The sequence below is a fragment of the Varanus komodoensis genome, unplaced genomic scaffold (genome assembly GCF_004798865.1).
Source record: "Varanus komodoensis strain SLA01 unplaced genomic scaffold, ASM479886v1 scaffold17, whole genome shotgun sequence".
NCBI lineage: Eukaryota > Metazoa > Chordata > Lepidosauria > Squamata > Varanidae > Varanus > Varanus komodoensis.
In genome coordinates, this window is record NW_025335505.1 from 15,747,562 (window position 1) to 15,774,581 (window position 27,020).

Here is a 27,020-nt window from a genome sequence, read left to right on the forward strand (position 1 = left end):
GCTCCGTTCACACCAGGGATACTTATTTTCCCCTCCCCTTCCCTTCCCTCCCTGTTTACAGCTCCCAGTGGGTCTTCAAAGAGTCATAGTTCCCATCAGAATAACTCTGTGTATTTTTTTCCAGAAGCAGTAACCTACAGCCATCATCAAACTTATTTTATATCGTATTTAGCATGAAGTTTCATAACTGTGATAGCTAGAAACAAGCTTCCCAAAGTTCACTTTTAATGGCAAACATACCCTTAACCTGTAGGAAGTTTCCATGCTTCCTTTCAACCCTGGAGTTTTAGGAAATAAGCAAAAATTAACCCAGCAGTGCATAGAACCCCTGCCTTCTTCACAGCTCCAAATGTCAGAGGAAAGTTGGACATGGTGCCCCACTACCCTTTCCTACAAGAAACAGTGGAAATGGGCTTCTTTGGCAACCAAGGTCAGGACTTGACTTAAAAGCTCCTTAGTTGTGAATCAGCATGGGCAGGTGCAGACCATGAAAATTTATGGCCTGTCAAAAATTGTTGGTGTCAGCTGAAAAAACATGTCAATTTACTTTAAACTTTTGAACACCCTATCCCGGAAATGTGACAAAGTAGGAATTCCCTGTTGGAATTTAAAGACATTTGTTCATATCTGTGGAAACTGACCACATTCTACAAGGAAGAAGTGTTTTCTGGATGAGTTTCTTCCTGCCAGCATCCCCTTCAACTTCAGGCTCCTAGGTGCTAAAGCTCAAGTATGATTCAGGCATAATAAGTCCCTATGGATACTTATCCTACTGGACCAATTAAAGCATTGGTACCACGTTACAATACTTTTTTGAAGCTAACTGAAAAGAACCAGATACTCACTGTTATTTCACACAAGAAATCCAAAGTTGGTATCAACACTATTCAGTATCATACTGCAGCCAGTCTGGCTCTCTTTCTAGCATGCCTGCACCATACACATGTTTTTAGATACCCATCAATTTTATTCATAATTCATATGTTTCATTATGTCTATTTCAGAGGATATGTCTAATTCCGAGTGTATGTATGAAGTCGTCCTTCTTTCCTGGCTCTCACCAACCATTTACAGAAATTGAAAGGAGAATATTTTATAATGTATTCTTCACAATGTATGACTAAGATAACCACTTAGAACAGTAATGTAAAATGCTTGTATAATCATAACCCACATGCTGCCTTTTTCAGTGTCTTTTTTCCCATTGTACTACAGATTCATCCCTTTTGAAGTTCTAATTAATTTTCTGTACATGCTCTCTATACTCCATTGTTATCCTCTCACAAAGAGAAGGAATGAATTATCCAATATGATTTTTTCTACTTACAAAACCACATAACTGCTTCTTGCATCGAGGTATATTTCCATTTGGGACACTATTTTAACTTTATTCACAAAAAGATAATAATTTAGAACAGTCATGCAGTTTAACAGTAGTTAAAAGTAGAAACCGTACTGACAACACCTAGAAAACTAACTAAAATTCAAGTGTCATTTACCATTTATACTATTCTTTTCTGCTGCCAGGCTGTCTCCCAAGGAACAATTGAGATCAAATGTACACCGACCTAGGTAGCACTCATTCACCATCTCATTTAAATGCTCGTAGAAGTGGCAATGATATAGCAAGGCCTGGAGGGCAGTTTTTCCAATCAGAGATAGACCAGATTCTTCATCATGCACGCAAGGTCCCTGGGAGGGGGAGAAACAGAAAAAGACCTTGTCAAAATGTTTCCTTACAGCACTTATTGTCAGTCTAGCAGGTTTACCCCCTTCCCATCACAGGAGGTATGATCAAGGATCATTGTGTCATTAAAATGAAAATGCGACAGTATGTAGCTTATTTACAGAATTCAGCTTCCTGAAACCTCAGCTTTCATTTTTTTTTAAAAAAGCAACTTTCTAGCCCTTGTGGTTGCTGAGAATTGCTTGACAATGTGTGAGCAATGTCAGGTGAATCTCAGAAATCTGAACTGAAGAACTGCTGAAATAGGCAGTTCAGCTCATGATTCCTAATAAGTACAAGACATGTGCAAAATAGTAAAAACTGCAGAAAGGTTAGACAGAATAAGTGAAATTAAGGTAATGTGGATAATGTATACATTTGGGGATTAATTTATACATTGCTTAGGCATAGTATTGTTTTCCCCACTGCTCCCAACTTCTTAGTACAAAGAAAATAGCTCTGGGCATCAGAGATTTATGAGGAAACAGATGAAAACAACTGAATAAAATGTGCTTGCTGAACTCAGCTGGCAAACATTGATTTTTGGCACTTTCTGGACTTTGGAAAAGGGAGGGGGGTCACAAATGTTCATGTACTGAAGTACCATTTGTTCTTTTCAATTTTTCACCAATATAAACATTTTACTTATTTCCAGCACTTTTGCTGAAAATAACACACTCATAACAAGATAAATAATTCTGTGCAGTGTGGTTCTTTTTGGTTCTAACTTACAGAGTGCCAATCAATGTGAAGAAAATGTCAGCAATATGTATTGATAGAATTAAGCATGACAATGGCCTAATTTTGGAATTTCACAGATGTTCAGCATGATGACACTGAGTCAAAGTTCTGATATTTGGTTCCACTGATGCCAATTTACAATTACCACAGAGGTGTCCTAAAACCCACTGGAGTCAGTTACATGTTAGGCTCTTTTCTGTGCAGTGACTTTGACTACCTTAAACCCGCATAATATCTCAATTTACACGTGTTGGCTTACTGACTGCAAAAGCAGTTTCATTTTCAAAAGGGGGGAACCTAACGATCAGGTGAACAGTAACATCAGCAAAACAATAACTTATAGGAAAGCATTAATTATTATTATGCATTACATAGTCTTCCAATTATCTTAATACAGCAACAATATATATTGCTTTTTTAACATCCAATATTCAGATAAATACTGTCTAGACTGATTTAAACAGATAAAACATAAAACTTGTTTTAGGTAAATCATTTAATTTTTTTCATGTTTTCATTTAAACTTTACTATTTATTCACATATTACTGGCATGGATAAGAAAAGTTTACTCAAAGACAGAGAGTGTACAACCAAAGTTGTACCACTTCTTCTGCTGCTGTGTTCAGCAGCGCTTTTGAACTGTGGAAAAATCTTGCAAAATCTTAGAATGCTGATTATGCATGGCTCTAAACTGTATGACAAACCTTCTTAAGTCCAGCATAACTCCAAATAATGCCAAAGAGGTGTGTACAGAGCTAATTTTGAAGCCCACACATGAAAAGTGCTTTTGTCAATCTATTTAAAGAAAGTCTGCATTTTTTTCAATATTAGTGATATCCTAAAAATTAAATTATATCAGGTATCCCTTCTCTTTTATATGAAAGCATATTCACAGTCTTAAATAATTTGCCATGCAAAATTATCTTGTTTTATTAAATAATGATACATGCCATTTCTTTACATCCATGGTGACTACATCAATACATTTGCAGATGAATGGTCTAATTAAAAATGGCATACTTTCAATCTGCAATATGAAAAATTAAAACACTAATCTAATACCTATTAATGTTTTCAAACTATAATCACACACAGTAGCCTTGAGCAACATTGGTTTTATGTGTGTATATCAGGAGAAAGGAGGCAAGAAAGATGTATAGGAACATATATTAATGAAACAGGCATTCATGACATCTGCAGTATCGTGGAATCTTATGGCAGTGTTTTTCTTAACATTATTGTACTTATATAGCTCCTTCAAAATGAACTTTACAAGAGTGGAAGGGAACAACCCTGAATGTGTTTTGCTACTGAAATTAAAAGATTATGGTGGCTCACTTAACAGTTCTAAAAGGTGCTTGGTAAATTTGACAATCCTTTAAAACATGTGAGAACAGCAGCTGGGATAAAATGGATATGTGTTAATCTGGAAGTGGCAACAAACATTTAAACAGTATTTTGAAAGTATTTCATTTCATATTAAAAACCATTAAGGTACAGGTTCAAAACCAACAAGTTTGTTGTAAGCCGTCCAGAGAGAGTAATGGACGGCATACAAATTTGATAAATAAATGGGGTGTTTACCAAATCCTCTGTATTAATCTGTGCTGACATGTGTTTTCCCTTACAATCTGGAATTCCATTTACCTAAATCATCTTTCTACACAACTGCAGTTACCTAGAACATTGGGTGCCTGTGTATTCCTCTCTTTGGTGCCACTAATTCTGAAGGGAGCTGAGATAGGAGCCTCAACAGTTGGCCATCAGCATGGGTAAAAATGTTGGACTGAAAACATCTGGCTATTTAACACTGAATTGCTCTCCTTGAATCAGGTTTGTTATTGGATGTAATATGGTACATTGGTATGTTATTTCAGGAGATGCCTCATTTCTGTCAGGACTATAGACCTGGAAGAGCATCAACACCAACAAGATAACTATTGCGTGAACTTTAGAGGTCACTGTTGTCTCACTATCCCAGTGCCTAAGAAAAAGATGGTTCTGAGGCTGGGAGCAGCAACAGAATTAAAGCAGGAACTTCTAGTGATTTAGGAAAAGTCCTCTGACACATTTGTTCCCTGGTACCTCCCTTTTACTACAACTGCCTTTGAAGGAAGGAAACCAAGCCAGGAGCCACAAGTTACCATTTCATACTTCCAATGACACCTGGTATCCTGAAGACAGACAGTTTTAAAGAAGACACTTGTTTCTCTTTGGCTCCATAAAAGCCCTTAGGCAGACTCTTGTCCACTGCCTGGGCACACTTCATTGGAGCCATCCTTGCAAGGGCAATATCCAGCCATTACTCAGATTTTATTAATGTGAGATACTTTGAAAAGCATGTTGATTGAAAAGCAGCATATAAATATTGTGATACAAAGTACATATAATAAATGGCATACATCAATTACCCAAAAGTTACTTTCATGGGGAGGGTGGGGGAAACGCTTGAAGTGAATGGAATTGGCAAAGCTAGGTGATTCTCTAGACTAATTTACAACACATTTTTACACCCACTATGTAAGGTTAGCATAACTTTACATATATGAGGTTCAGGTGTTGTCCAGTACAGCCAGAAATCCTTTGATTAAGGATCAATATAAGAGAGAGAGAGTGTGTGAAGTGGGGAGGATCTTTTTGCCCTTCCCTCCTGAAAGTATTGGAGTCATTATAAGAATCTGCATTTCCTTGCACATCTAAAATGTATCTAAGGCAGCTGGCACCCTTTGTTCCCTTTAACAAGAGCATAAAATACCAGATGCAATCCTACTGATGAACAGCGACAACAGATCAAGTCAACTAGTCACCTGCCAAATGGGGTCTTTGGCCTCTTCAGTGGGCAATGGAATCACTAATAGATTCTGAAGAATAAATGCAGCCTACAAAGAGAAATAAAACATCAACAGTGCCATCTGGCTGCAGTTAAATAACCTAACTCAAATAGCCAGCTACAAATATATACTAAATCACTATGAATGCAATGACTGCATTTAAGGCACAATCTTCTATTTTAAGATTCCAGAAGCTATTTGAACGTTGAATTTTTCAGTCATCAGTTTAAAAACATTTCAAATGTTATATAGTACTGTACAACTGAAGAAATTTTTACATGAAATCCTTACCCCAAATCATAGCATAAATAGATGAAAATTTGGAATAGGTGCATGCATACAACTTATTTTTTGTAGTAATATCTTTAACTGTTGATACTTCAAGCCAATTCTCTGAATGTTGCCTTCTGAAAATTATTTGTACCTTGTTTATGTGGTATGAAAACAGTTGGCTTCTTTCATGTTTAAAATAACTAGGGGGCTCTTGTTTATTGTACTGAAAATTCTTACTCTTAGTAAAAATATAAGTAAGGAAAAAACTTGATAAGCACAAGAAGGTGACTTGGGATGCGACCAGGCAATCCTGAAGTGCCCACCAAAGTAGAAACATCTGGCTTGTTTCTGGTCTTCCTACATAAAACATTACTTCTATTCATCACCTCCAGACATACCCCAAGATAGAGAGCTTTCCACCATTCTGCTTTGGCAGACTCAGATGCGATTCAAATAGTGCTAGAACTATTTAAGGCATCATGCTTAATGTCCCTTATAAATTTTACTAGGTGAATTTTAATGAAGGGGAACTGTATTGAACAAAGGAAACATAGGTTTTAAAACTTATAAATACATTGATTAACTAAATCCTGATATAATCAAGGTAATAGAAACTTAGGCGGAAAATATTTCTAGGTATTATATTCTTTAAATCACCTCCTTGGTTTCTTTTTTTCTTAATATTTATGATTCCAGCCAAAGCAAACTCAAGAATTAACTGGAGAGGTGCCTAACTCTGTCCTGGCAGAATTAATGAAACTTCAAAATGATTTTCCTTGGCCAAATCATGACTAATATGATTGAATATTTCTTTCAATTTAAATCTGAAAGTATTCCATGTAGTTGAGTGCTTTATCTTAGCCAGGAGGGAATAAAGAACATATTTTGTTTTAGGTTTAAAAGTGCATTTTGTATACATTTCACAACATTCAAAATGCACCCTGATTTAGAACAGAGAATTTGGCATCTGTGTTCAATAACCCAATGGCAGATGGAATCAATTATGGAGATGCAACACTTCTAAAATTTACAGATTTTTCCCAATTGGGAGGATGGCAAGTATTTTGGGAACAGAATAATAATGCAAATAAAGGTTTAGAAACAGATCCAAATTTCACCTAAACTACAATTATGTTTCCCTTTGACAAATAGCAGAAGATCACATTATTTATTCATTTCATTTTTATACCACCCAATAGCTGAAGCTCTCTGGGCCTTTTGGGATGCAAGACTGAAATATTTCTTTATCTTCCTCACCATAATTTTTGGGGCAAATACTAAAATGGTGACTAGGAAGGGAAGGATTAGAGATTCAGGATGGTGCTGCATCCTGAAATACCTTTTCAGGAATGTATGAAGGGGCTGAGAAGGGTATATCAAAGATTTGTTGTATATACTGCCTTTTGATTATGCAACTACTGACTACAATTCAAAGGTAATAAAAGCAGTGTTTCATTAAAATGTGCCTTTGTGAATTCTATCCCAAAACAATATTTTAGAGGGACTAGGATATGCCTACCTCTCTTCGGACCATGCTGCATTCAGATTTGTCCAGGAGAATGTTAATCACTGTTCCCCATAAGCCTCCTGAAATGTTCTGGCAGCTTTCAGCTAAAGCAAAGCAACCTACTTCAAGTGATGTAAGTGCTGATCCGATTGCGAGTGAGGTGAATTTCACCTAAAATTAATGAGAATCAAATAAATTTGCATATTAAAATCCAACACTGTATTAACCTTGTAATTATATTTCATACAAATTTTTCATTACCCAGAAGTACCTGGAAAAATTATGAAGTGGTGGTAAGTACAAATACATAATTTTAAAATGTTTTGTCTAAAACTAATTCATAAAAAAAATAAAATACATACAGGCTTCTGCATTCTAATACACACATAAATCAAGACTCAAAACGTCTCAAGTCTGTTCTCTAGGTCTGTTTCTCTGTCCATGGAACCAACTTCTCTTACCCCTTACTATTTTTAAAGTGGTATATATTTGCTGGTCTAACTACCTTCTTGGGTAAACAATTCATATATTTCTCTTTGCCCAAAAAGGAAACAATAGCATAGGAACTATTCATAATCCTTCCAACCAACTTATTAGTTCTAGCACAGGTCAGGTTTTAAACCTAACATCAATTGGGAGCATATCCCTTCTCCATCATTTGACCCTCAAATCAATACTAAACTCAAAACAAATGATCAGATGCCTTAGCTGGGAAGCATTGTGGATGCATGGAAACAACCATATAAGAAAAGGCACAGTGTTATTTTTCTTCCCTTAGAGAGTAATTGTACTTTCCAATGTATGAGATATTCTCAAGCTTAAGAAGAATGAACAAGGAGCCATTAAGGTGAACAATGACACTGACATCTATTAAAGAGAAGGCTGACTTGTGCTGGAGCAATATATGCAGTGGGGAATGTACCCTAGCAGAAAAGATGAACAAGGCTTTTGTTCTGTAGTTCATGTTTCCCATGCTGATCCTTGTTTTGAGAGGGGAAATACGCTTGTTAAAACAGCTTTTCCGCTAACTGCCATCTTGGATTATAAGCAGGCATGGTACTGTCAAGCTTATCCCTCCACTTTTCCTTCTTCCTAAGGGGGGGTGGGACACACACACACAACTTTTGTACGTATAACGGCTATTTCCCCCAGCTGCTTTCTCTCTTTTCTCATATGTGCAACAAATGTTTTCTACAGTTTACTCCAGAGGAGAGCAATTTGCTGAGCAGCAAGGGCCACACCGAAAACACATCATAAACCAAAGGACTAACACAAATTTATAAAATTTGAATCATTAGTAGCATGTAAGTAACATATTTGCACATTATTTTAATGAATATCTGCAGAGAGCTGGAGGATATGCAGCACTTATTCAACAATGTACTTATTAATTCATTTCCCTTTGCCATATTTAAAGCTGGACATGAGATCCAGCCTAGCAAAGGTAATGAACAACTGGTTTTAAGGCTCCTTCATGTTACCTTCCCAGTGCAGATTTAATGCTTGTACAGCAAGGTAAATTTACATGCACATGCTGGACATGAGGCAGAACAGGGCTAGTGGAATACTACTTCTACTCCAGCTAGGTTTGGCAGAGTAAGGCCAACCATTCCCTGCTTGTTTTTGCTTTAATTTTCAGGTGGTGTGCCATTTTCTGTTCTAATTTCCCTGAAACATTCCCCTTTCATCTACAGTCATGGGATCATTAGGTACTCTTGGAGAGGGTGATTCCACAATAACTTCAGATGTGTAATTTCAAAAATATGAAGATACGATTCCAAGATAGGATTGCACTAACCTCTGGGTCTCTGTCTACCCATAATGGAATCAGCCAAGCCAAGCCTTGCCGAGAAAGGGTTTGTTCTTCACTATTGTCATATGGCAAGAACCAGAGAGATACCCAGTCCTGAAAAGAAACATTTTTGTTAAAACTAAAAAACCCTGAATTCGAAACCACAAGTCAGCCTCTATAAAATGCAAACCCTTTCTAGTTTTCTTCCACAATTTAAAATTGTGCATTTTGGTGCACTAGAGAGATACCACTTCTAAGTAACTACTGTGGTAATGGTAGAAATAAGGCACTGGAAGACAGCAGTTTGTACTTTAAACATAGTAGTGCTGTAAGCTCACAAAGGTCATATATAATGTGGTAGTAATAGGGAACCTGGTAGTAAAAGATGTTTTCGTTTTTAAGGCTCAAACTTGGTCACTTGCATTTTCGAACTTTCATTGAAATGTAATTATTTAATCAATACTTAAATCTTCTGAGGCAACAAGAATACCAAGGCTCTGTTTCGGTTGTTGTTAATCAAATCATGTTATTCAGGACTTTTTTCTTACCTCATTTTGGGCCTGAGCCATCATTTCGTGGGACAAGTGAAGCAGACAAAGGATGGCGCTCTTTGTAACACCTTTCCCCATGAAAGACATGGCATTTCCTCCCCATTCAACATAAAAAGATGAGATGACCTGCAACAAGTGGGAAATTCACAGGGGGGAAAAAACAACAGCATGACAGCTTTTACACAAGATTTAATATGATATAAACTGAACTGCAAGTATGAGCTGCTGACCTTTGCAGAACTTGCAGGTTAACTTCACTACATATACATTAGCTGTAACTATCATGTCAAGGATATTTTCAAGTATTATAAGGGATAGTATTTTCATGTGAAAGAAAGAAATCACAGGAGTCTGACTTAAGAGTCCACTCTTGTAACTTGTTTCCTGTTTCCTTAAACTATCAGGTTTTCTCCTATATAAAGTAGACAGGATGTCAAACCAGAAGTTACCTAGCTATTCTGCTATCTTCCTATACAGTTCTGCTTTGATTGTTTGTTTTTTTAAAGAAGGAGCTATGTCAAGCCACCACTCTAATGACAAGGAGAAGTTACTTCTTGCTTGGAAAAGTACAGCGATCCTAACAAATGGTAGACGGAACTCTAACAGCCGCTTTACTTCCACAACTAAAATGCTTTAAGGCAGCTTTTCAGAGCATACATACACAAAGGGAGGGAGGGAGGGGCGGGAAGAGATACGAAGGTCTAGAAAAAAAAATAAATTTTGGAAAACATCTTCTCCAATTTCATATTTTTCCATTTTTCCAATAAAAATGGAGATTTTGAAGCACACTCAACTTCCATCCTTCCCCTGAAGAAATGTTCTCTTTTGGAATGAGGGAAAAGTTCCTCAAAGTGTGTAATACATTTCTTGAGGAAGACAATTTACATGAAAGATTTACATGTATATTTTTATTTATTTATTTATTTATTTATTCAAACAATTTCTATGCTGCCCCATTCGCAAAAAGCCTCGGGGCAGCTTACAATATAAGCGCAGTTTACAATATACTGTAGATGTAAATTTCACACAACTCCAAGAGGGCATTGCCACCTTTCATGATATGAGCATGTAGGGCCAATTTCTTGTGAACGGTTGTTTGGCTTCTGCTGGTGACCACTGGCCAAGTTTGGAGATACTAAATATAAGTATCTGGAAGCTACTGAATTTGTTTCTACAAAACTACATTTGCAATCCTATACTCACTTACCCTGCAGTAAATTTCACTGAACTCAGGGGCTTACTTCTGAGTAAGTATGTATACGATATCCTGGTAAATTGTATACACATGTCAAACAGAACAATTTTATTTGACAAGATAAATGATACCTTTTATATTACTAAAATAGTAAAATCAGGTTAGGGTCAGTAAGTATGCCACAATTTTCAACTGTTTCCCAAATTTCTATTTTACCCAGGCTCCCTGGCACCCCAAAAGCACTATTCTTCCATGTTTTCAAAATTTTCAGAAACATTCTATCTCTAAGTAAGAGCCAGGATAGGATAATCTATTGTCATATTCACTCTGGACCATTTGCTCCTCGTTGAAAGGGCTCATCTATACCATCTTTTCTTGTGAATGGAGCGTCACTCGCAGGGTAAACTGGAAGAATGGGGTGGCAGGGGAATGATAGTTTCATTTTATTCCTATCAGTCCCACTGAAAAGCTACATCAGGTGTTGAGGGACCCTACAAAACCATAGGAAAGACACTCTAAAATTCACCTCCTATCCTTTCTTCTAGTTGGAGCCTCTGCTAGATTTCATAGAAACATAGAAACAGAGCAAGTCAGAAGGGGCTTCCCAGGCCATCTAGTTTGACCCCTGGCTCCAGCCAGCTCCACTCATGACATGACATTTCAATACAATCATTAAGCATTATATTTTGCTTTCTGATTGTACTAAAACAGTAATTCATAACCCACTTACCTCAAGAAGCCCTGCTAAATATTTCTTGCAAATTGTAAATGGCTCCATGGAAACAGAGTATGAACTCCAACCTGGGAATGCAGTAATATGAACCATTCCTCTTAATGTTCTCTCCAAAGAAGGCAATCCATAGAAATGGGGTGCATCTGTTACACGCAAATACTGCAGAAGTTTCAGGGCTAGCTCTGTTCGGAAATAGCCAATAAGTTCTAGGTCTTTTCTGTAATAGACACAGAAATATGATAACTCAGGCATGATGCTTTATTGCTTTACAACAATCATCATTTAGGTAATCGAAGCTAATGTACTCAAACAAAAGGTGAAAGCATGAGAAAAGCAGAAGCTACTGTCCCACAGAAGTATTAACCCACCTTAGGCTTTTCTATATTTTGTTGTGTCACAATTTGAAATTGAAATAGATTTTATTGGCACTGTTAGCACTTAATGCACACAAGACTCTCAAACTATATGAATGTGCAAGGTATTTTTTATTGTAAACATGGAAGCAGGGTCAGCAGCCATTGCAGCTGCGAGTCATGTGGGGTAAGTCTCTGTGCAACCAGATCCTGCAGTGTTTGCCCATCCTTCCTAGCAAAACTCCTCCCTCTCTGCCTGACTCGACAGGGACAGTTTGTGGAAGCCGCTCCGAGGCTTCGGCGGATGGGGCGGCATAAAAATGTTTTAATAAATAAATAAATAATAAATAACTTTGAGGACTTGCTACAGTTGGATCAAGGTCTGAACTTTGACTGGTTCTTGTTTTCAAACCACTCCAGTGTTGCTTTGGCTGTTCAGGATCATTACCCTGCTGTGATGTGAACCTCTGCCTCAGTACCAGGACACTTACAGACCAATACAATTTTCCTTTAGAACGGCTCTGTATTTGGCTCCATCCACCTTGCCTTCAAACCTGACCGACTTCCCAGTTCTGCGTGAGAAGCATTCCACAACATGCTGCTGCCCTCAGCATGCTCCACAGTGAAGACGACGTTCTCACAGCAATGAGTGCTGCTGGCATTGTCCAACACACAGCATTTTGCAGCAAGGTCCAAAAGTTCAGTCTTGATCTCATCAGATCAGAGAATCTTTTTTTCACATTCAGTATGTCCCCCAAGGCTGTTTTGCAAACTCCAAATGGGCTTTGATATGACTTTGTTTCAGCAATGGCTTTCTTCTCTCCATTCTTCCATAAAGTCCACCTGCTGGTACTCTGGGGATTGTTCACTGTTTAATGGTGTGTTTTTTTAGATAATCCAACCCTGACTGGTGTTTCTGTGCTTTATCCTGGTGTTGTTTTGATAGCTCTGCATGATGCTCTCTAACAAAGTTTGGAGCCTTCCAGAAACGGACGCATTTAATCTGAGATTCAACTATTTTTATGTGTCTTCTGGAGCCAGTGACTTACACAGCAAAGAAGTGGAATACTCATGCAACCAATACATTTTAGTATGTCTTTCTCTACTTAACTTTTGTGTCACAAGAAAAATATTTTGCACCTTCACTGTGTTGAGTATTTGGTGTCTATCAATTGGTAAAAGAGGCAATGAAGTCCATTTCAATTCCAGATTGTAATATTTGGAAAAGTCAGAGTGCTGAATATTTTTTCAAGGCAGTATAATTACTTGTGTAAGGACATAATGTAAGATACTGTAACTGAGAGAGAAGACAAACATGAAGAGGCCAGAAGGGCTTCCAGTTTCAAGAAAAGCTCCCCACGCCAAAAAAAAAAAAAAAAAAAATCCTAGAGCTCTTGTTGAGATACAACTTCTATCATGCTAAGCCAACAGTTTTCAAACTATGTTTCAGGTAGCTCTGGAGCTCCTTAAAAAATGGAACAGCAATGTCTGAGAAACTTTAATAAACCTATAATAAATCTTTCAGGATAAGAAACTATCCCAAGATGGGTTAGAAAAATCAAAATCTACCTCCTGGGCCCTGACAGCTGCTAACAACCAGCATTTATACAGCTCAATAAACCAGTGAGCAAAAGAGAAGACAAGACTACACACACTTCTCTCGGAAGAGAATTTCATAGCTGTGGAACTACCACTGACAATTCCCTGTCTTGGGTGTGTGTGGCAGGAGAAAGGTTAGCAAGGAAAGTTGAGGAATTTGAATAAGAGAAAGTTTAAAATGCCCACAGACAGAATTTAAGTCAGAGAATGGAGTAAACCTAAGAATTTCTATCTTGGGCAAAAAGCAAAGGCAAACTGCGCCTCTGAGTCTTGAAATAAAAAGTGTATTACATAACAGCTACATTTCCTGGTCAATAGGAGCAGTTGAGATGTCTTTAGAAAAAAAACCTCTTCTCCTTGTTGCCCATCACACTTAAAAAGGTTGAAGGGTCTGGATCAATTTAATAATCAAATTGTTGTATTCCTCACTTCTGGACAACACCTTTTATGCTATACCTGTCAGAAACAGACATGAAGCTGAGCAGAAGTGTATTAAAGAAGGCAATCAATTCTTTCTGCAGTTGTTGTCTGACAGCAATCCTTAGGTCATCTACTTCATCTTGTGCTTGGGATTCTGGCTGCACCACAAGGTCTAGCAGAGATTTTGGATTCTGGAGAGAAGATCAGTGAAACACCTTCAGAATATAACTAATATTTCATTAGCTATTCAGTGCAAGAGCTTAGGAATCAGCGGCATCACTTACATGATAGAGAACTTGTGCATATGGCATGCCAAGCCAACCTTCAAATAAGCATTGAAGAGAACCCATTTTGTTTTGTTCAGCTGTGAATTCTGGTTTGTTTGTGTATAACAAACCATGCATGGCTGGGTTCAGGCAACATAATAACAATTTCAACAACAGGCAGGTCAATGGCAACTTCCACTGAGGCCTTATTCAACCCTTCGGATGTTTTCTGAACCCAGTCATAAATGCAATAAATGGTTATAAATCTATAAAGCAAGAAGATATTTTAGTTCAAATTTTCTTAGTAAATTATGTCAAATGAACTGTACTGCAATCCCACACAATAAAGAAACTATGATATTCAATAAGCACTTTCCTAGTGCTGTGTAAATTTCAAATGACCAGATGCTGACAGACTCCCCTCAGAAAAAGCACAGATTTAAGAAGCAGTTTATCACTGGAACACATCTCTTCAGACACAATGAGCCTTTGAAGTCTATTTTCTTTTCTGAAAAAAATGAATGTGTTTATCATTCATTCATAGCAAGAGATTTAAATTCTGTACCATGTGCATCCAATTTATCCTGAGAAACAAATGCAACGTTTTGTTGCTGGGAAAACATGCTCCATTCCCATTGTGCACATTATTGTACCTGCTTTGTGTGAAGTTCTTCTTTAGCACAAGACCTGGTGCAAGAGTTTACAGAGATAATTTAATATGATTCCCTATCTTTTAATAGTTTTAAATCCCTTTAAATAAGGCAAAATAATCTGTAATGGCAAAAATGCAGGAAGATCACCCTTTGTGAAGCATCTCAAAGGGGAAACTGCACACAGCTCAGCCACTGCAGTTTGCTTTACAATAAAGAGCTGTTTGTGCTCCAGGCAAATGAGGAACTCTTCATTTATTCATGTTGCTTTGGATCAAAACAATTTTGTGTAAAGTTCTAGAGAGGATTACCAGCTTCTCAGTGCTTCTTTCCCAGTAACGGCTGCAGGAATTCTATTTATTTAGGGTACACTTGTATAAGTTGGGCACCCAACACAATGATATTCTGTTTCAGTGCAGAAACTGAATTATGAATATGAGAACAAGGGTACTAGATTGAACTGTAGCAGAGGTAGGAACGCTGGTTCTTTTCAGTTGTTTTAGACTACAGTTCCTATAAACACCTGCCAGTAAGTGCAACTGTCAGAGAATACTAAAGTTGTCATGTGTAACATCTGGAGAACATCAGATGTTCAGAGAACCCCTACATTAGAGGTTTGCTTCTGCTAAGACTTGGGAACCATTGTCAGCCACAGTGGAGAGTATGAGATTAAGTTAAGCATAGGCAATCAGTGGTCCTCCTGATGTTTTGGACTACAACTTTCCTTAAACCTAGTCAACATAGCCCATGGTGAGGAATGATGGAGCTGTAGGCCAAAACATCCAGATGGTTACAACTTGACCACCCCTGTGTTAGATGAGTCAATTATACTTACTGGGCGTAAGCAACCTAATATGCTGGATCTAGTCAAGAAAGAAGGGCATAGGAGTGAGTAGCTGGGTGCATTCTATAAAAGGATGCTACTATTTGCACTGGAAAGAAGGGTTAAAGAGTTTTTTGCCAGTGGCTCATGCAGACACAGCCTGTGCTGCTAGACCCTACTAAATTGAAAATAAGTATCCTATTATAATTAATTGCTAATTGGGCTCTTACATTCTTCAGGACTACATCCAGGATCCATTTTAGGTGTTCAACTTCTGAAGTAATCTTCTGTTCCTTCAGAAAGGTGTTTAGAAAATGAATGACATCAGCCAATAACTTCTCATCTTCTGAAGAAGCTGGAAGCACCTGAAGAAACCTTCAGCATAAACAGAGGTTTTGTTTATGTATTGGTACATCTTTAACATATAGCTTGTTTGACGTTCCTACTATTCTACAGGCTTGAAAGATCAAGTTAAACTGAGAACTTTAACGAAAGCTGGTAATACTGTACCAGCAAGAGAAAATTTTAGGAACATAATGGTTGAATGCAAGATATTTTTAAAAAAATTAAACAAAATAAGAATTCAAGCCATGATATCAATATATCATGTGACAAATGGGAACCCATAAAACTTCTCAGTGAGTGGATTGACACAACAAAAGAAAAACAGGCTGTGTTTTCCTTTGTCCATCCTTCTGTTATGGCATTCGTGACTCACACCACATGCACAGACAGAACAGAAATTACTTCTGTTAAACATCTAACTGACCTGGGGACCACATGGGCCATGTAGGTTAGAAGAAGAATGAACAACCTGAAGGGGGAAGTGCAAAAGGGGTATCTACCCAATGCTTGGCCCAATGCATTAGTTGAGCATCAATTATCTTCTTGGGCTTTTGATTAGGTTGAGTAGGGGATTGGAATGAAGTTGAATGAACTGGAGGGAAGGAACACAGCTGTATAACAGCATTCTTTCTGGATCTTCAGCACATCCATCCTATTGGAAGCACTTATTAAGTAGGTTTGCACATCATGCTAAACCATCCTGTGAATGGTAGGCTGGATTACTTCCTTCACTACTGGAAATATGTATTGGGGGCTGGGGTTTCACACACCATGCTGAGCTAGTCTACATATAAGCCACTATGGGTTGGTTCTTCACAGAACATTCTGCTGTGTGCCTGACAGGCATTTGGACTTACTGTTACCCCTCAGTCCTCCAGTCACTTCCAGCAAAACCCTCAATGCTCTCTGCAGCAAAAGCCATCTTGTTTCCCCCACCTGTACCAATCACCAACTCTTTTTGCTTGTTTGTCCCTGTTTTCTCATTTTCTAGAGCCTAAAAAGGGGCAATTGGGCTTGCATTATTGATTTATGGTTTTCACAAGTGCTCTCTTATGGCCATCTAGCCTTGCCTTGTCTTTTTCAGCTGCCATAAGGAGAAGTCAAGTGGAGTAGTTAACCTACATAAAACCTGATGAAGACTGCATGTAGGCTAATTTGTACACAGTCGCCATGGGCCAGTTGCCAATTGAAAAGCACCAGGAAAGAGGAGGCAAAAGAGGCAAAGGAAGAGTGTCAAATTGAAACAGGGAGAGCCCCAAACACACAAAATATCTCCCCTCAGCAGTGCAATTCTGTCAAATTTGAAGCATTTAAATGACAATTCTAAGGGCCCTCCACCTTTTCAGCACTTAGTGCAGAAAGTAAAAATAGTAACTCCCACTCACTCCCACTTTCATGACTTCTACTTTGCAGAATTTACTACTGTAGTTACTGAAGGTGCAAAGATTTCCTCTCCATTTACCTCCAAGGCTGATCAGGCAAAGAAACCCAGGAACCATATCTACAAATACTTGCTTTTGGTGAATAAATATGATACAGAGAGTCATGAATGGACCTACATTGCCTAATCAGTGCACTGCAGCTTCGGTTTTAACATCTACCATGTCTATGGATCTTAGGTCACATCTTAGCAAAAACTTTGAGTTTACTGAAGCATTTCTTTTAACAAGGGTTTGTCTCAATTGGCTAATTATTGAAGATAATGCTTCTTTTAACTATTCTTTTTGGCAATGCTCAATACTTGTTTCTTTATGTGAATAAGCTATTCTTTGCAATGGCATGCTTTAGAATTTACTGATGTATATATTTGCCAAAATTATCTCATTACTTCCTAAAATTATTGAGTGGTCAGCACAAATGGATTCTCTTTTGAAAGTTAAAATACTGAAATTCTTTTGAAAGTTGAAAAACTTATATTCCATTATTGCAGCACTCATCTCATATAACACAATAGAATGAATATCTTATAGCAGTTCCCATATCTGAATGGATGATGTATGACTGCCACCTGCAAATGTTTGAATATTTGATATTCACTTGTTTGGATATTTGTATGCTTTTGTTGAAGTTGATTCTTAGAAAGTCACACACACACACTCTTCATCTGAATGCACCTAAAGTGATACACAGAAATTTATGCAGCTATATTTTTCTCCTTTTTTGAACTTCCAAATAAAAAATATTTTAAAAATTCTTCCTATCATATTGCAATAGGAGATCATTATGGGCAGAGAAACAGGAGACACTCCTATACATGCATTGTAGTGTCTCATTCAATGTTCCAGTTAGCCTATGAATTTGAAAATGCTATTTCTTCTCACTGCTAGACACAGACAGGTTTATCACTTTAAAGATATTGGCTCTAGTGGCAATGCTTTGGAGGACTCCAAAGAGACTGGTTATCTTTGAAAGTTTCAAAGCCAAATCTATTGTGACAGATGGCTTTGTAGCCACTTATGTACCTTAGACTTACATACTGACCTGCTTAATGCTGATTGCCAAGCCAAAAACTTCAAAGTAGCCCCACAAAGGCCACTGCTGCACATTAATGCCAGTCTGTCATTCAGAATATAAAAATTCATTCTTGTGACAGCAGCCCTAACTTCCCTGTGGGACACCGCTTGAATGATTGAATTAAGACAGTCTTGCAGTCCACTGGTTGCATGAGTTATCCTCAGTGTAAGAAGATCCTCAGAAGAGAACTTTAATGTATCTGAAAATCTGAAATGAAAAATTAAATAAAAATAACTGTAGGCAATAGTTAAAGAGAGACTAATGAAGAAATTAATGTTTTCATCTTCTTTCCTTTAGAAAATGCATTTTAGTTAGACAGTATGCATCTTGTTTTAGAGGACAGGCACTAAATATTACATGCCTATTATAATGCCTATGTTTTCAATACTTTTCATTTACTACAACTGGTAATACAGTAATCTTTCACAGCTGGTCCCAGGATATATAATCAATAACAAACATAAGTGATAAGCAAAATGTCTCATGCTCAGTCTGAAATTAGTACAACTCAAAGAAGTTAATATGGTTGGAATTTGGAGCTGGCCTCAAATCAGTCTTGGCCTGGAATAGGAATCCAGCCCAAGAAAGAACCAATGACTCACCTATCTACCAGTTCTACCTCTCTTTCGCAAGCTTACCCTGGTGAGAGGAGGCGATAGCAACGGGAAAATATTTGTAGGAGGACACCTAATATTTAAAGCCTGGTGGCGTCACAAGTATATGCTGGAATATCATTGATACCAGGAAGATATTATTCATGCTAACAGACACTGCTGGGCATGTCTGTGGGTTTATTCCATTCTTAAACATGTGACCCTGCTGCATGCCAGTCTTGCCACTGCCACTTGCCCCTCTCTACAGCAAGTTTGTCAAAGGTAAGGGTAATAGGAGAGATCCCACTGGTACTGATTAAATCCTTTGTGCTGAAACATTTGAGGGTTAGAACCAGGTGAATCAGCCCACAAGAAATGCCAATCTGAAATGTTATCCCCCTTGGCACAATGAGAAACACTACAAAATCCTATTATTAAAAAGTTCATAGCGACATTTCAATCATGTTGGTTCCTAGAACAGGAAATGGGCTTCCCCTTAAACCAAACCAAACCAAACCAAACCAAACCAAACCAAACCAAACCAAACCAAACCAAACCTGACTGCTGGGGGAAGCAAAATATATAATTTTGGAATTCCTTTTGAATAGATAAGGCTATTCTATCCAGTAATGACAGAACAATGCTTGCACTTCTTAATATGTGATGGGAATCGGCTGTCACCTTTCATTAGTGGAAGGCAATATACTATCCTGTATGTGTTGGACAAGAGCTTTCTTGTATGTCTGGAGAACACAGAAGCCCTGACTTTCCTCTTAAGGAAACTCAGACTTTTTTCTTACTTATGTTAGCAGACCACAAGTGTCATTTGAAGTCCTGAATCCTAATAAGCTTCCAACTGTCATAATGAATCAATTCCTCTTAATTCCTAATGGATCAAACATTCAGAACTAAGATAATTTTGCTATCCTTCAGAAGTACAAGCTGATACCATCTTGAGTGAATAAGAAGAGATTAGCAACTGCAGTATGGATTAAGGATTATAGTACAGTACACAGTATGGCAACCAGTAGAGCTCAAACAATTTCACCCAAAATTAAAATGCTGCTTCAAATTCTACCATGGACGCAGATTAATAGCTTACTGTTCTGTTGCTGTCTCATAACTGGTGAGTTTTAGTATGTTATCAACTCCATGGAACCAAGACAAATTCCAAGCCATTTTAAACATGTTTGACACAGACTTTGAGGCCCAGAGTTCACCAGAAAATGGCAACACCACTGAGTTGGGACTCACGGCATGATAACCAGCAATTCTAACAGGTAGATGATACCTTTAAGGGGGAAAAGAGAAACAGTAAATGTTAAAAAGCTGTTTTTCCTTAGGTTTTGGCTGAGAGGTGACATAAAGGAGAACACAAAATCACATTTTGCAGTTTCCAAAGAGAGACATAGTACAAATGGCAGCAAGGTCTTCAGTTAACAGAAGTATACTGCAGATAAGAATACCCAAATGTTACATGGGACATGTTTGCATGTCACCCCAACACACCTTGGTGATAAGCCATGTAGGCTGATTGCCATGCAAGCAACCCACAAAGAGTCCGACAGAGAATCAGCTTCACTATGGAGTATTGGCCCCCTCCTCCACATCTGCCCTCTCCTGGGTATCACAACCATCACCATGGAAGAATCAAGTTGTTTCCCCACTTGCTGCTGCAATCATGAATTATTTTTTGCTCAATGAAGCTTTTTCCTTTTAGCTTTTCTTTTTGGCCACCCACCATGGATTGTCATATACTGTGAATCCAGTCACTGTATGCCTACGAGAAGACTACGCATACAAAAGATATGTTTACTCTCCCTTGTGAAGTCTATTTATGCCAGCCCACTGGTCTGATAGCCCTTGAACACTGAAAGCTAAGATGCATTCTTATCATTCACTTTCTAGAGCAAAAATAACAGCCTGCCTAAATTGAAAGATGTGACAACATTTCTGAAAAATTCATAAACTTTAGTATTCCAGCATGCTTCCAGGGGATGCAAACAATTATTGGGAAGTCACCAGGAAGTGTTCTACATGGCAAGTCCAGAAGAAGCTTTTGTTCTGAGATTCTGTGACATATCAAAGGAAAAATCTGTTGACGTGGACACTTACACGCTAGGAATGCAAACAATTGTATTCACAGATGGATACTTCAACTAATAATGCAAAGCATTAAAATCAAAGCTATTTAGGTCATGAAAAACCAACAAAAAAGGCACTTTGGATTTGTATCCATAACAAAATGTATGTATATTTTGCTATACATAAAATATATAAGAGAACATAGATTCATTGCAATTGATTCCCTCAAATTTAAATGTAAGAAAATTGTAATATTTTCTTTATCCCTTTTATTTTTGTTTGAGTTTTTTTTTATTTTGGAACTCACAAAAATAAAACAAAATTAAAAAGAAGGGTGCTAGTGTAATACCTGGAGGTTTGGTTAATGTAATCAAGACATAGAGGGGCTGTATGCTGTAACAGCTGAAGTTTCTAATAGCGAACCTACATGACTGGGAGAGGCTACACACTATCATACTCGGACTTTCAAGGCCTGCCAAGTGTTATGATGGGTTATCTAAACATTTGCTTTCAGAAAGTTATTAAATTCACAGAAAAGATAAATATTTTTGCAGGGATTAGTCACTCTTGCTGTAGCAACATTACACAAGGGATGCTTCAAATATAGTATAAGAATCAAAAACATCTTACCAAGTTAACAGTCTGTTATATTACTAGTGATATATCTTGGTTACAAAAGAGAGACACTTACCGTCTCACAATAGCAACAGGCAAACTAAAAGGGAGAATGCTATTAGAATCACAGGAAAAAGTATCAGCCCTATAAAAATAAAATAAATTTATATTAAAAATACTCTGTTAGTTAATCAGTAATTTGTATGCTGGCAAATTCAAACAATACTCCTTATAACAAAAAGATTAACTGAGTCTGAAGCTGTTTATTGTTAAATACATTCCATTATTGAGAAAGTTATCAAAATGGGGTTTTGCAGAATTATCAGCGCTAAGAATACGTAATATATTAACTGTTAATTATCTATTTGATCTACAGGATCAAACTGAGATATATACCAGGATACTATAAATAACTTCTGCTAATACATTAAAAATGTCTGGGACTGATTTCAATTTTGAGTTTATTATATTGACCCTTCTTAAGTAGCATTGCCGCCTGTGGCATTGCTTTGGATAAAGACTACAAAACCTTTCACTTGAATGAAGGAAAAATACTGGATTAAAGCTTTCTAATGTTGTATTTCTTAATCTAATGGACTTCAGCTTATTCACAGACTTGGTTGAATTACATGCGCACTTGAACCCTACCCACCATGCGGTCTCTACATAGTTCTAGGATGAAGGATAAGAATAAAATAATCTCTGGCATTCCAGATGATGGTAGTTATAAATAAAAGAGAAAAGTGGAGATGCACAAAAAAATTTAAATACAAACTTTATCCATAAGTTATCCTAGCTGGTACAAGAAACAACAAATATTTTGGCTTTGTGGGTAAACTTATAGTGTACAAAAGCAAACTATTAGAGCAGCCTACCACATCTCTTTTCTTGCTGCTTCATCAAACAGTAGTAGAAAAAGCAATGCTGAGGCTTCACTCACAATGGCACCATAATCTTGGAATATCAAGGCCACTAAAAAGAAAGCAAAGGATTTTTTTTCTCCTAAGCATAAACACAGTGCAATAAAAACCTACCATGCTACTGACTACTAATTTGAGAAGAATAGCCAAAGTTTGGATTTCTTTTAAACCATGACGCCCCATTCAAGACACAAATCAAAATATGAATCCATCATGCATATCTGCAGGCAAGAAAATGCACAGATGTTATAAATATTTTATTTCCAAAATTTTTCAATATTTTCCTACCTACTACTGGCTATATTTTCTAATTTTTAATCTGAGGCCCATATAACACTAAATAAAGTAATTCATGTGTTTCCCTTTTTTCATAATTTGGTAAAAAAAAACTTCAGATGATCAGAAATTATGGTCATTTGATTAACCCTTTAAAAATCTAAGTGTTGGCTTCACGCATTCAAAAGTGTGTATATAATTAATACTAATATTCGTGGTATGCCAAGTGTCATACGAACAATATCGCAAACCATGGGATTTGTTGGGTAACCCTGGGTATAGAAGGAATGAGCTTATGCCCTGCAAGTATGAATGATGAATGATAGAAATCTTGCTGAAGGGCTGAAGGTATTTCTCTTAACCTGAAGGTATTTCTCTTAAAGAGATTAGACTAAAGGACCCTTAGAGGCATGGCCTGCATTGTCCTCAGCTAGCCCAATAAGTCCACTGAAGATGAGGAGAACACCTGGAAATTTCTATATAAATAGCAGCCTGAAAAGCAGACAAATGAACATGCCTTTTACTCATAGAAAACAGATATAGTCAAGGAGACAAAGAGGTCAGGACATTAAGAGCAAGCTCCATCAAGCATGAGTTTGAAAAATAATAGAAAACTTTCTCCTCTCATAAAAGCAAGTCTAGAAGAAAGAGTATAAGAACAAAAAGCAAATTAAGCTCAGAATACAGACCTAGCAATGAGCCCAGAACATGGACTACTTGTATGCCTACTCTGAAGCCTTTCAATCCATCTATCTATCAGCAAGGCACAGTGCTCTTTATTTCTTTAGAAATATAGAGTAAGATGGGTGTGCAGTAGGAATATTTGCTACCTAAACAACACTAGGCTGCTCTGTCTTTCCTTCTGAATAACCTCTTGTTTCTGTTGTGTCCATGTTAATGAAAAGCTAGGAAACATTCCCCTGAGACCCCAGCAAAAGATCCTAAACCTCTTTGAGCTATCCAGGAAGACAAGCACCCCTCTTGAGATCACCTAGTGGAACACCATCATGGTCAGAGGCTATGAACAAAATAACTGCAGGTTACTCATTGAAAACAGTGCCAGAGGTTACTCTCTCCCTCTCACCCCTGCAAATGTATACGTTAGGTGTTCAGTTCAAATTGGTGTTCAGTGTGAACCAGCTAACTCAGTTCTATTGTTCAAGCACCTAAAATTTTTAAATGACCTAATCCTAGGATGTGTATCTGCTTTCCTCAACGAGGACACTATATGTCTACGAGAACTTATAGAAAGTAACTATATGGCCAAACTGACATTAGAAATAAACCAAGGGAACTTTGGAGTTACTAGATATAGCTGCCAAATTAAAAATGGTGGCTTCTATTGTAAACTACCAAACTAAATATGACTTAAGATAGCAGTCTTTCTTAATTTTTTATGCAGAATACTTAACACTTACCAACTTAGTTTGTTCCTTGAATTTCTTGAAAATGGGTAATGGATAGGTAAAGTACAGGGACTATTATAAGAAAGGGCTGCAGAATAGTGATAGAATGCATGCTTTTTGCATGCATGAAGACCCAAGGCCAACTGAAGGCACCTTTGGTTAGAAGGATTTCAGGAAGCAGGATTGGAATACCTTTGGAAATTTGGTAGTCAGCATATACACCGGAAAAAACACTACATTTGACTGCAATTTATAGTATAATTCTTTATACTGGGGAAAAACCTTTACATTAAAAAATCTTGGCATCAAAAAATAGTGAGATTTCAAAAAATATTCTATGAAAGGCTGTTCCAGCATTAATTTTATCTAAAGTAATAGTTTAGAAAGAACATTACATGAAAAGAATCACAGTATTTTATACTTGGTCCTGCTAAGAACACTATGACTTTTATCATTTTTTAATGGTCCACTATCTACAATTTTCACTATACTTTTATGAATTTACCTCGAAGTAACAACAGCAAAACAGAAGGCTGATAGGCCAATGCCAGCCGTTGTGCTGGATCTGCATATACAAGTTTCCGTAAAAGCATGAGACACGGCAACATCATACAGTCCATGATCTGCCAAAAACAAAAAAGGCTTTGTTAACGGAGGTTCTTTACAAAGCATTGCACTCAGTGGAGCAGTTCTTTCTTTGTGCCTGCCCTTTTTGCTTTCCTGGGTCCATATAAAAACCAAAGCAAAGCAAAGCAAAGCAAAGCAAAGCAAAGCAAAGCAAAGCAAACCTTGGAAGGACTTCAAAAGACCTGCACTGTCCTACTGCTTCTATTTTCTTTTGATTCACCTATCCATGACTCAAGGTCTAAAGAAATCAATGCTAATTTAGACAACTCAGCTGCAAAGGTATATATCTAAGGGATATACTTCACAAAATATTCTTCGTTTTTCTTTCTCACTTTTTAGCTCTTAGGGCAGATGAAAATGGGAAACGCATTAGACTATACATCCAAACTCAGACATGGATTACAGAAGGTATCATCTCTTTTTGCTACAGCAGAGAATGTCTGCAACTGGGTTATGTCCCAGCCAGCAGGGAAGAAGACCAACATAGTGTAGCTGTAACCCTCATAGGCAAAGAAACTATTGTAGAGAAGAAAGATTACTCACACTCCTGGATACATTCCACTTGATACATGGAAGCAAATGTTACTCAACTTTCCACATAAAAAGGACTTTCATATACATGAATAAATCCCTCACACATTATTTCTCCTTTTTTGGTCACAATTGAACACAATGGTCCTGATATCCATGTCTATGGTAAGTGTGTGTGTGTGTGTGTGTTACAGACTACATCTTCATATGGGAAGCTTCCTTTGTTACAAACTGCAAGAAGCAACTTTAAATATTTTTATAGCAGGGGGAAGAATAGAAGGATAGGGGAGCATATAAGCCGGAGGTTCATTCTGGCTTCTGAATATAACAGCAAAACAAGAAAAAAAGTTACAAAGACAGAGTTAATAATAAGTCATCTTGGTTTTGCTTCTTTTCACCCTTATTGCACTTTATGATAGCATAAAGCGTTCTGCTGCTTAGTACTAATTTGTACATGGTTTATGTCAGCAGAATGAAAAACATATATTCAAAGAGCAATATCCCATGGGATGCAACTACTTATGTAAATTACATTAAGTTAATGCTACATAATTTACAGTAGCAGCTGCATTCCTTGGGTATTGCCCATTACATTCTTCAAAATACACATCCCTAGACTTGAAGAATCTACCATGATTTGGCATAAGGCTGAACAATCTGTGGTTTTCCAAATATTGTGGGACTGCAACCATTGTAAGCTCCAGCCAGAATGGGCACTGGTAAGAGATGGTGAACGCTACAACTCTACCTTACCTTGAAGGTCACAGGTTTTCTACTTCTGGTTTAGCCCCATGGGCACAAGCAAAAATGAACTTATGTAAAGCCTTAGCCTGAACCCACCCCCATCTTCTGCTTCACTATACTGCCGAAAGTCCAGTACTCAGCTTCACTTTACCTGTTTCCCAATATGTTATGACATGTGAACTGGGAATCATGGTTTAAAATAAACCCTGAATTGTTGTAATAACTGCCTGTAGCTTATCTGAAATCATGATTCCTACTAGCAAAAAGCCAGTGAAACAATTCTAGTTTATTTTCAGGTTCCAGGCAAATAGAAAGAAGAGAGGGGATAACTTTTCCAAAAATTATTACATTATTTCCCACCATTTTTTTCTTCCAAGGAACCCAAGGTAGCTTACATGCTTCTCTCCTTTCAATAAGATGAGGCTGAAAGTCAGTTACTTTTATTACAAACTGAGTGATTTTTGAGTAAAAAATTAGAACCTAAAGTTGATTTCCATTGAACTATGTGCTTAACGAACACACACACTCTCAAATATTTTATCTAATCAAGCACAAATATGAAGAATACAAAAATATGAAGAATCTATTACAGAATACAACTGTTTATTTGAAGTATAAGTATGTTGTTTCTACCCAAAAATATTATTACTGAGTTGATCTAGAAAGGAAAGAAAAACAATATCATACTGTTTATAAGGATTTTTTATGGCTTACCTTTCCATCTCGGTCAACACATTCAGTTAAATAAGCAAGTATCTTGTCTATTACACCCATCTTTTTGATAATGTGATGGATTTTAGAATCTAAAAGAGGAATAAGAAAGAAATAGGTTCTGTGCATGTGTATACACATTTACCAACATTATAACACTAGATTCTGAAGTATCATGCCTACATTAGTTAT

The 27,020-nt window shown here is 37.2% G+C and overlaps 1 protein-coding gene across 1 annotated transcript in view; it reads right to left on the reverse strand.

Annotated features, from left to right (window-relative positions):
* Positions 1 to 27,020, reverse strand: part of RTTN (rotatin) — an 88,228-nt gene that overhangs the window by 37,480 nt on the left and 23,728 nt on the right. Inside the window, exons 20-33 of the mRNA XM_044426505.1 lie at positions 26,832 to 26,920; positions 24,721 to 24,838; positions 22,489 to 22,585; positions 21,690 to 21,758; positions 20,016 to 20,204; positions 18,288 to 18,527; positions 15,692 to 15,836; positions 13,759 to 13,913; positions 11,348 to 11,567; positions 9,420 to 9,548; positions 8,878 to 8,985; positions 7,092 to 7,250; positions 5,276 to 5,347; positions 1,500 to 1,692 (exon numbers count right to left, since the gene is read on the reverse strand). Coding sequence (XP_044282440.1) covers positions 1,500 to 1,692; positions 5,276 to 5,347; positions 7,092 to 7,250; positions 8,878 to 8,985; positions 9,420 to 9,548; positions 11,348 to 11,567; positions 13,759 to 13,913; positions 15,692 to 15,836; positions 18,288 to 18,527; positions 20,016 to 20,204; positions 21,690 to 21,758; positions 22,489 to 22,585; positions 24,721 to 24,838; positions 26,832 to 26,920 — 1,983 coding nt within the window. The remainder of the gene's footprint in view (positions 1 to 1,499; positions 1,693 to 5,275; positions 5,348 to 7,091; positions 7,251 to 8,877; positions 8,986 to 9,419; positions 9,549 to 11,347; positions 11,568 to 13,758; positions 13,914 to 15,691; positions 15,837 to 18,287; positions 18,528 to 20,015; positions 20,205 to 21,689; positions 21,759 to 22,488; positions 22,586 to 24,720; positions 24,839 to 26,831; positions 26,921 to 27,020) is intronic.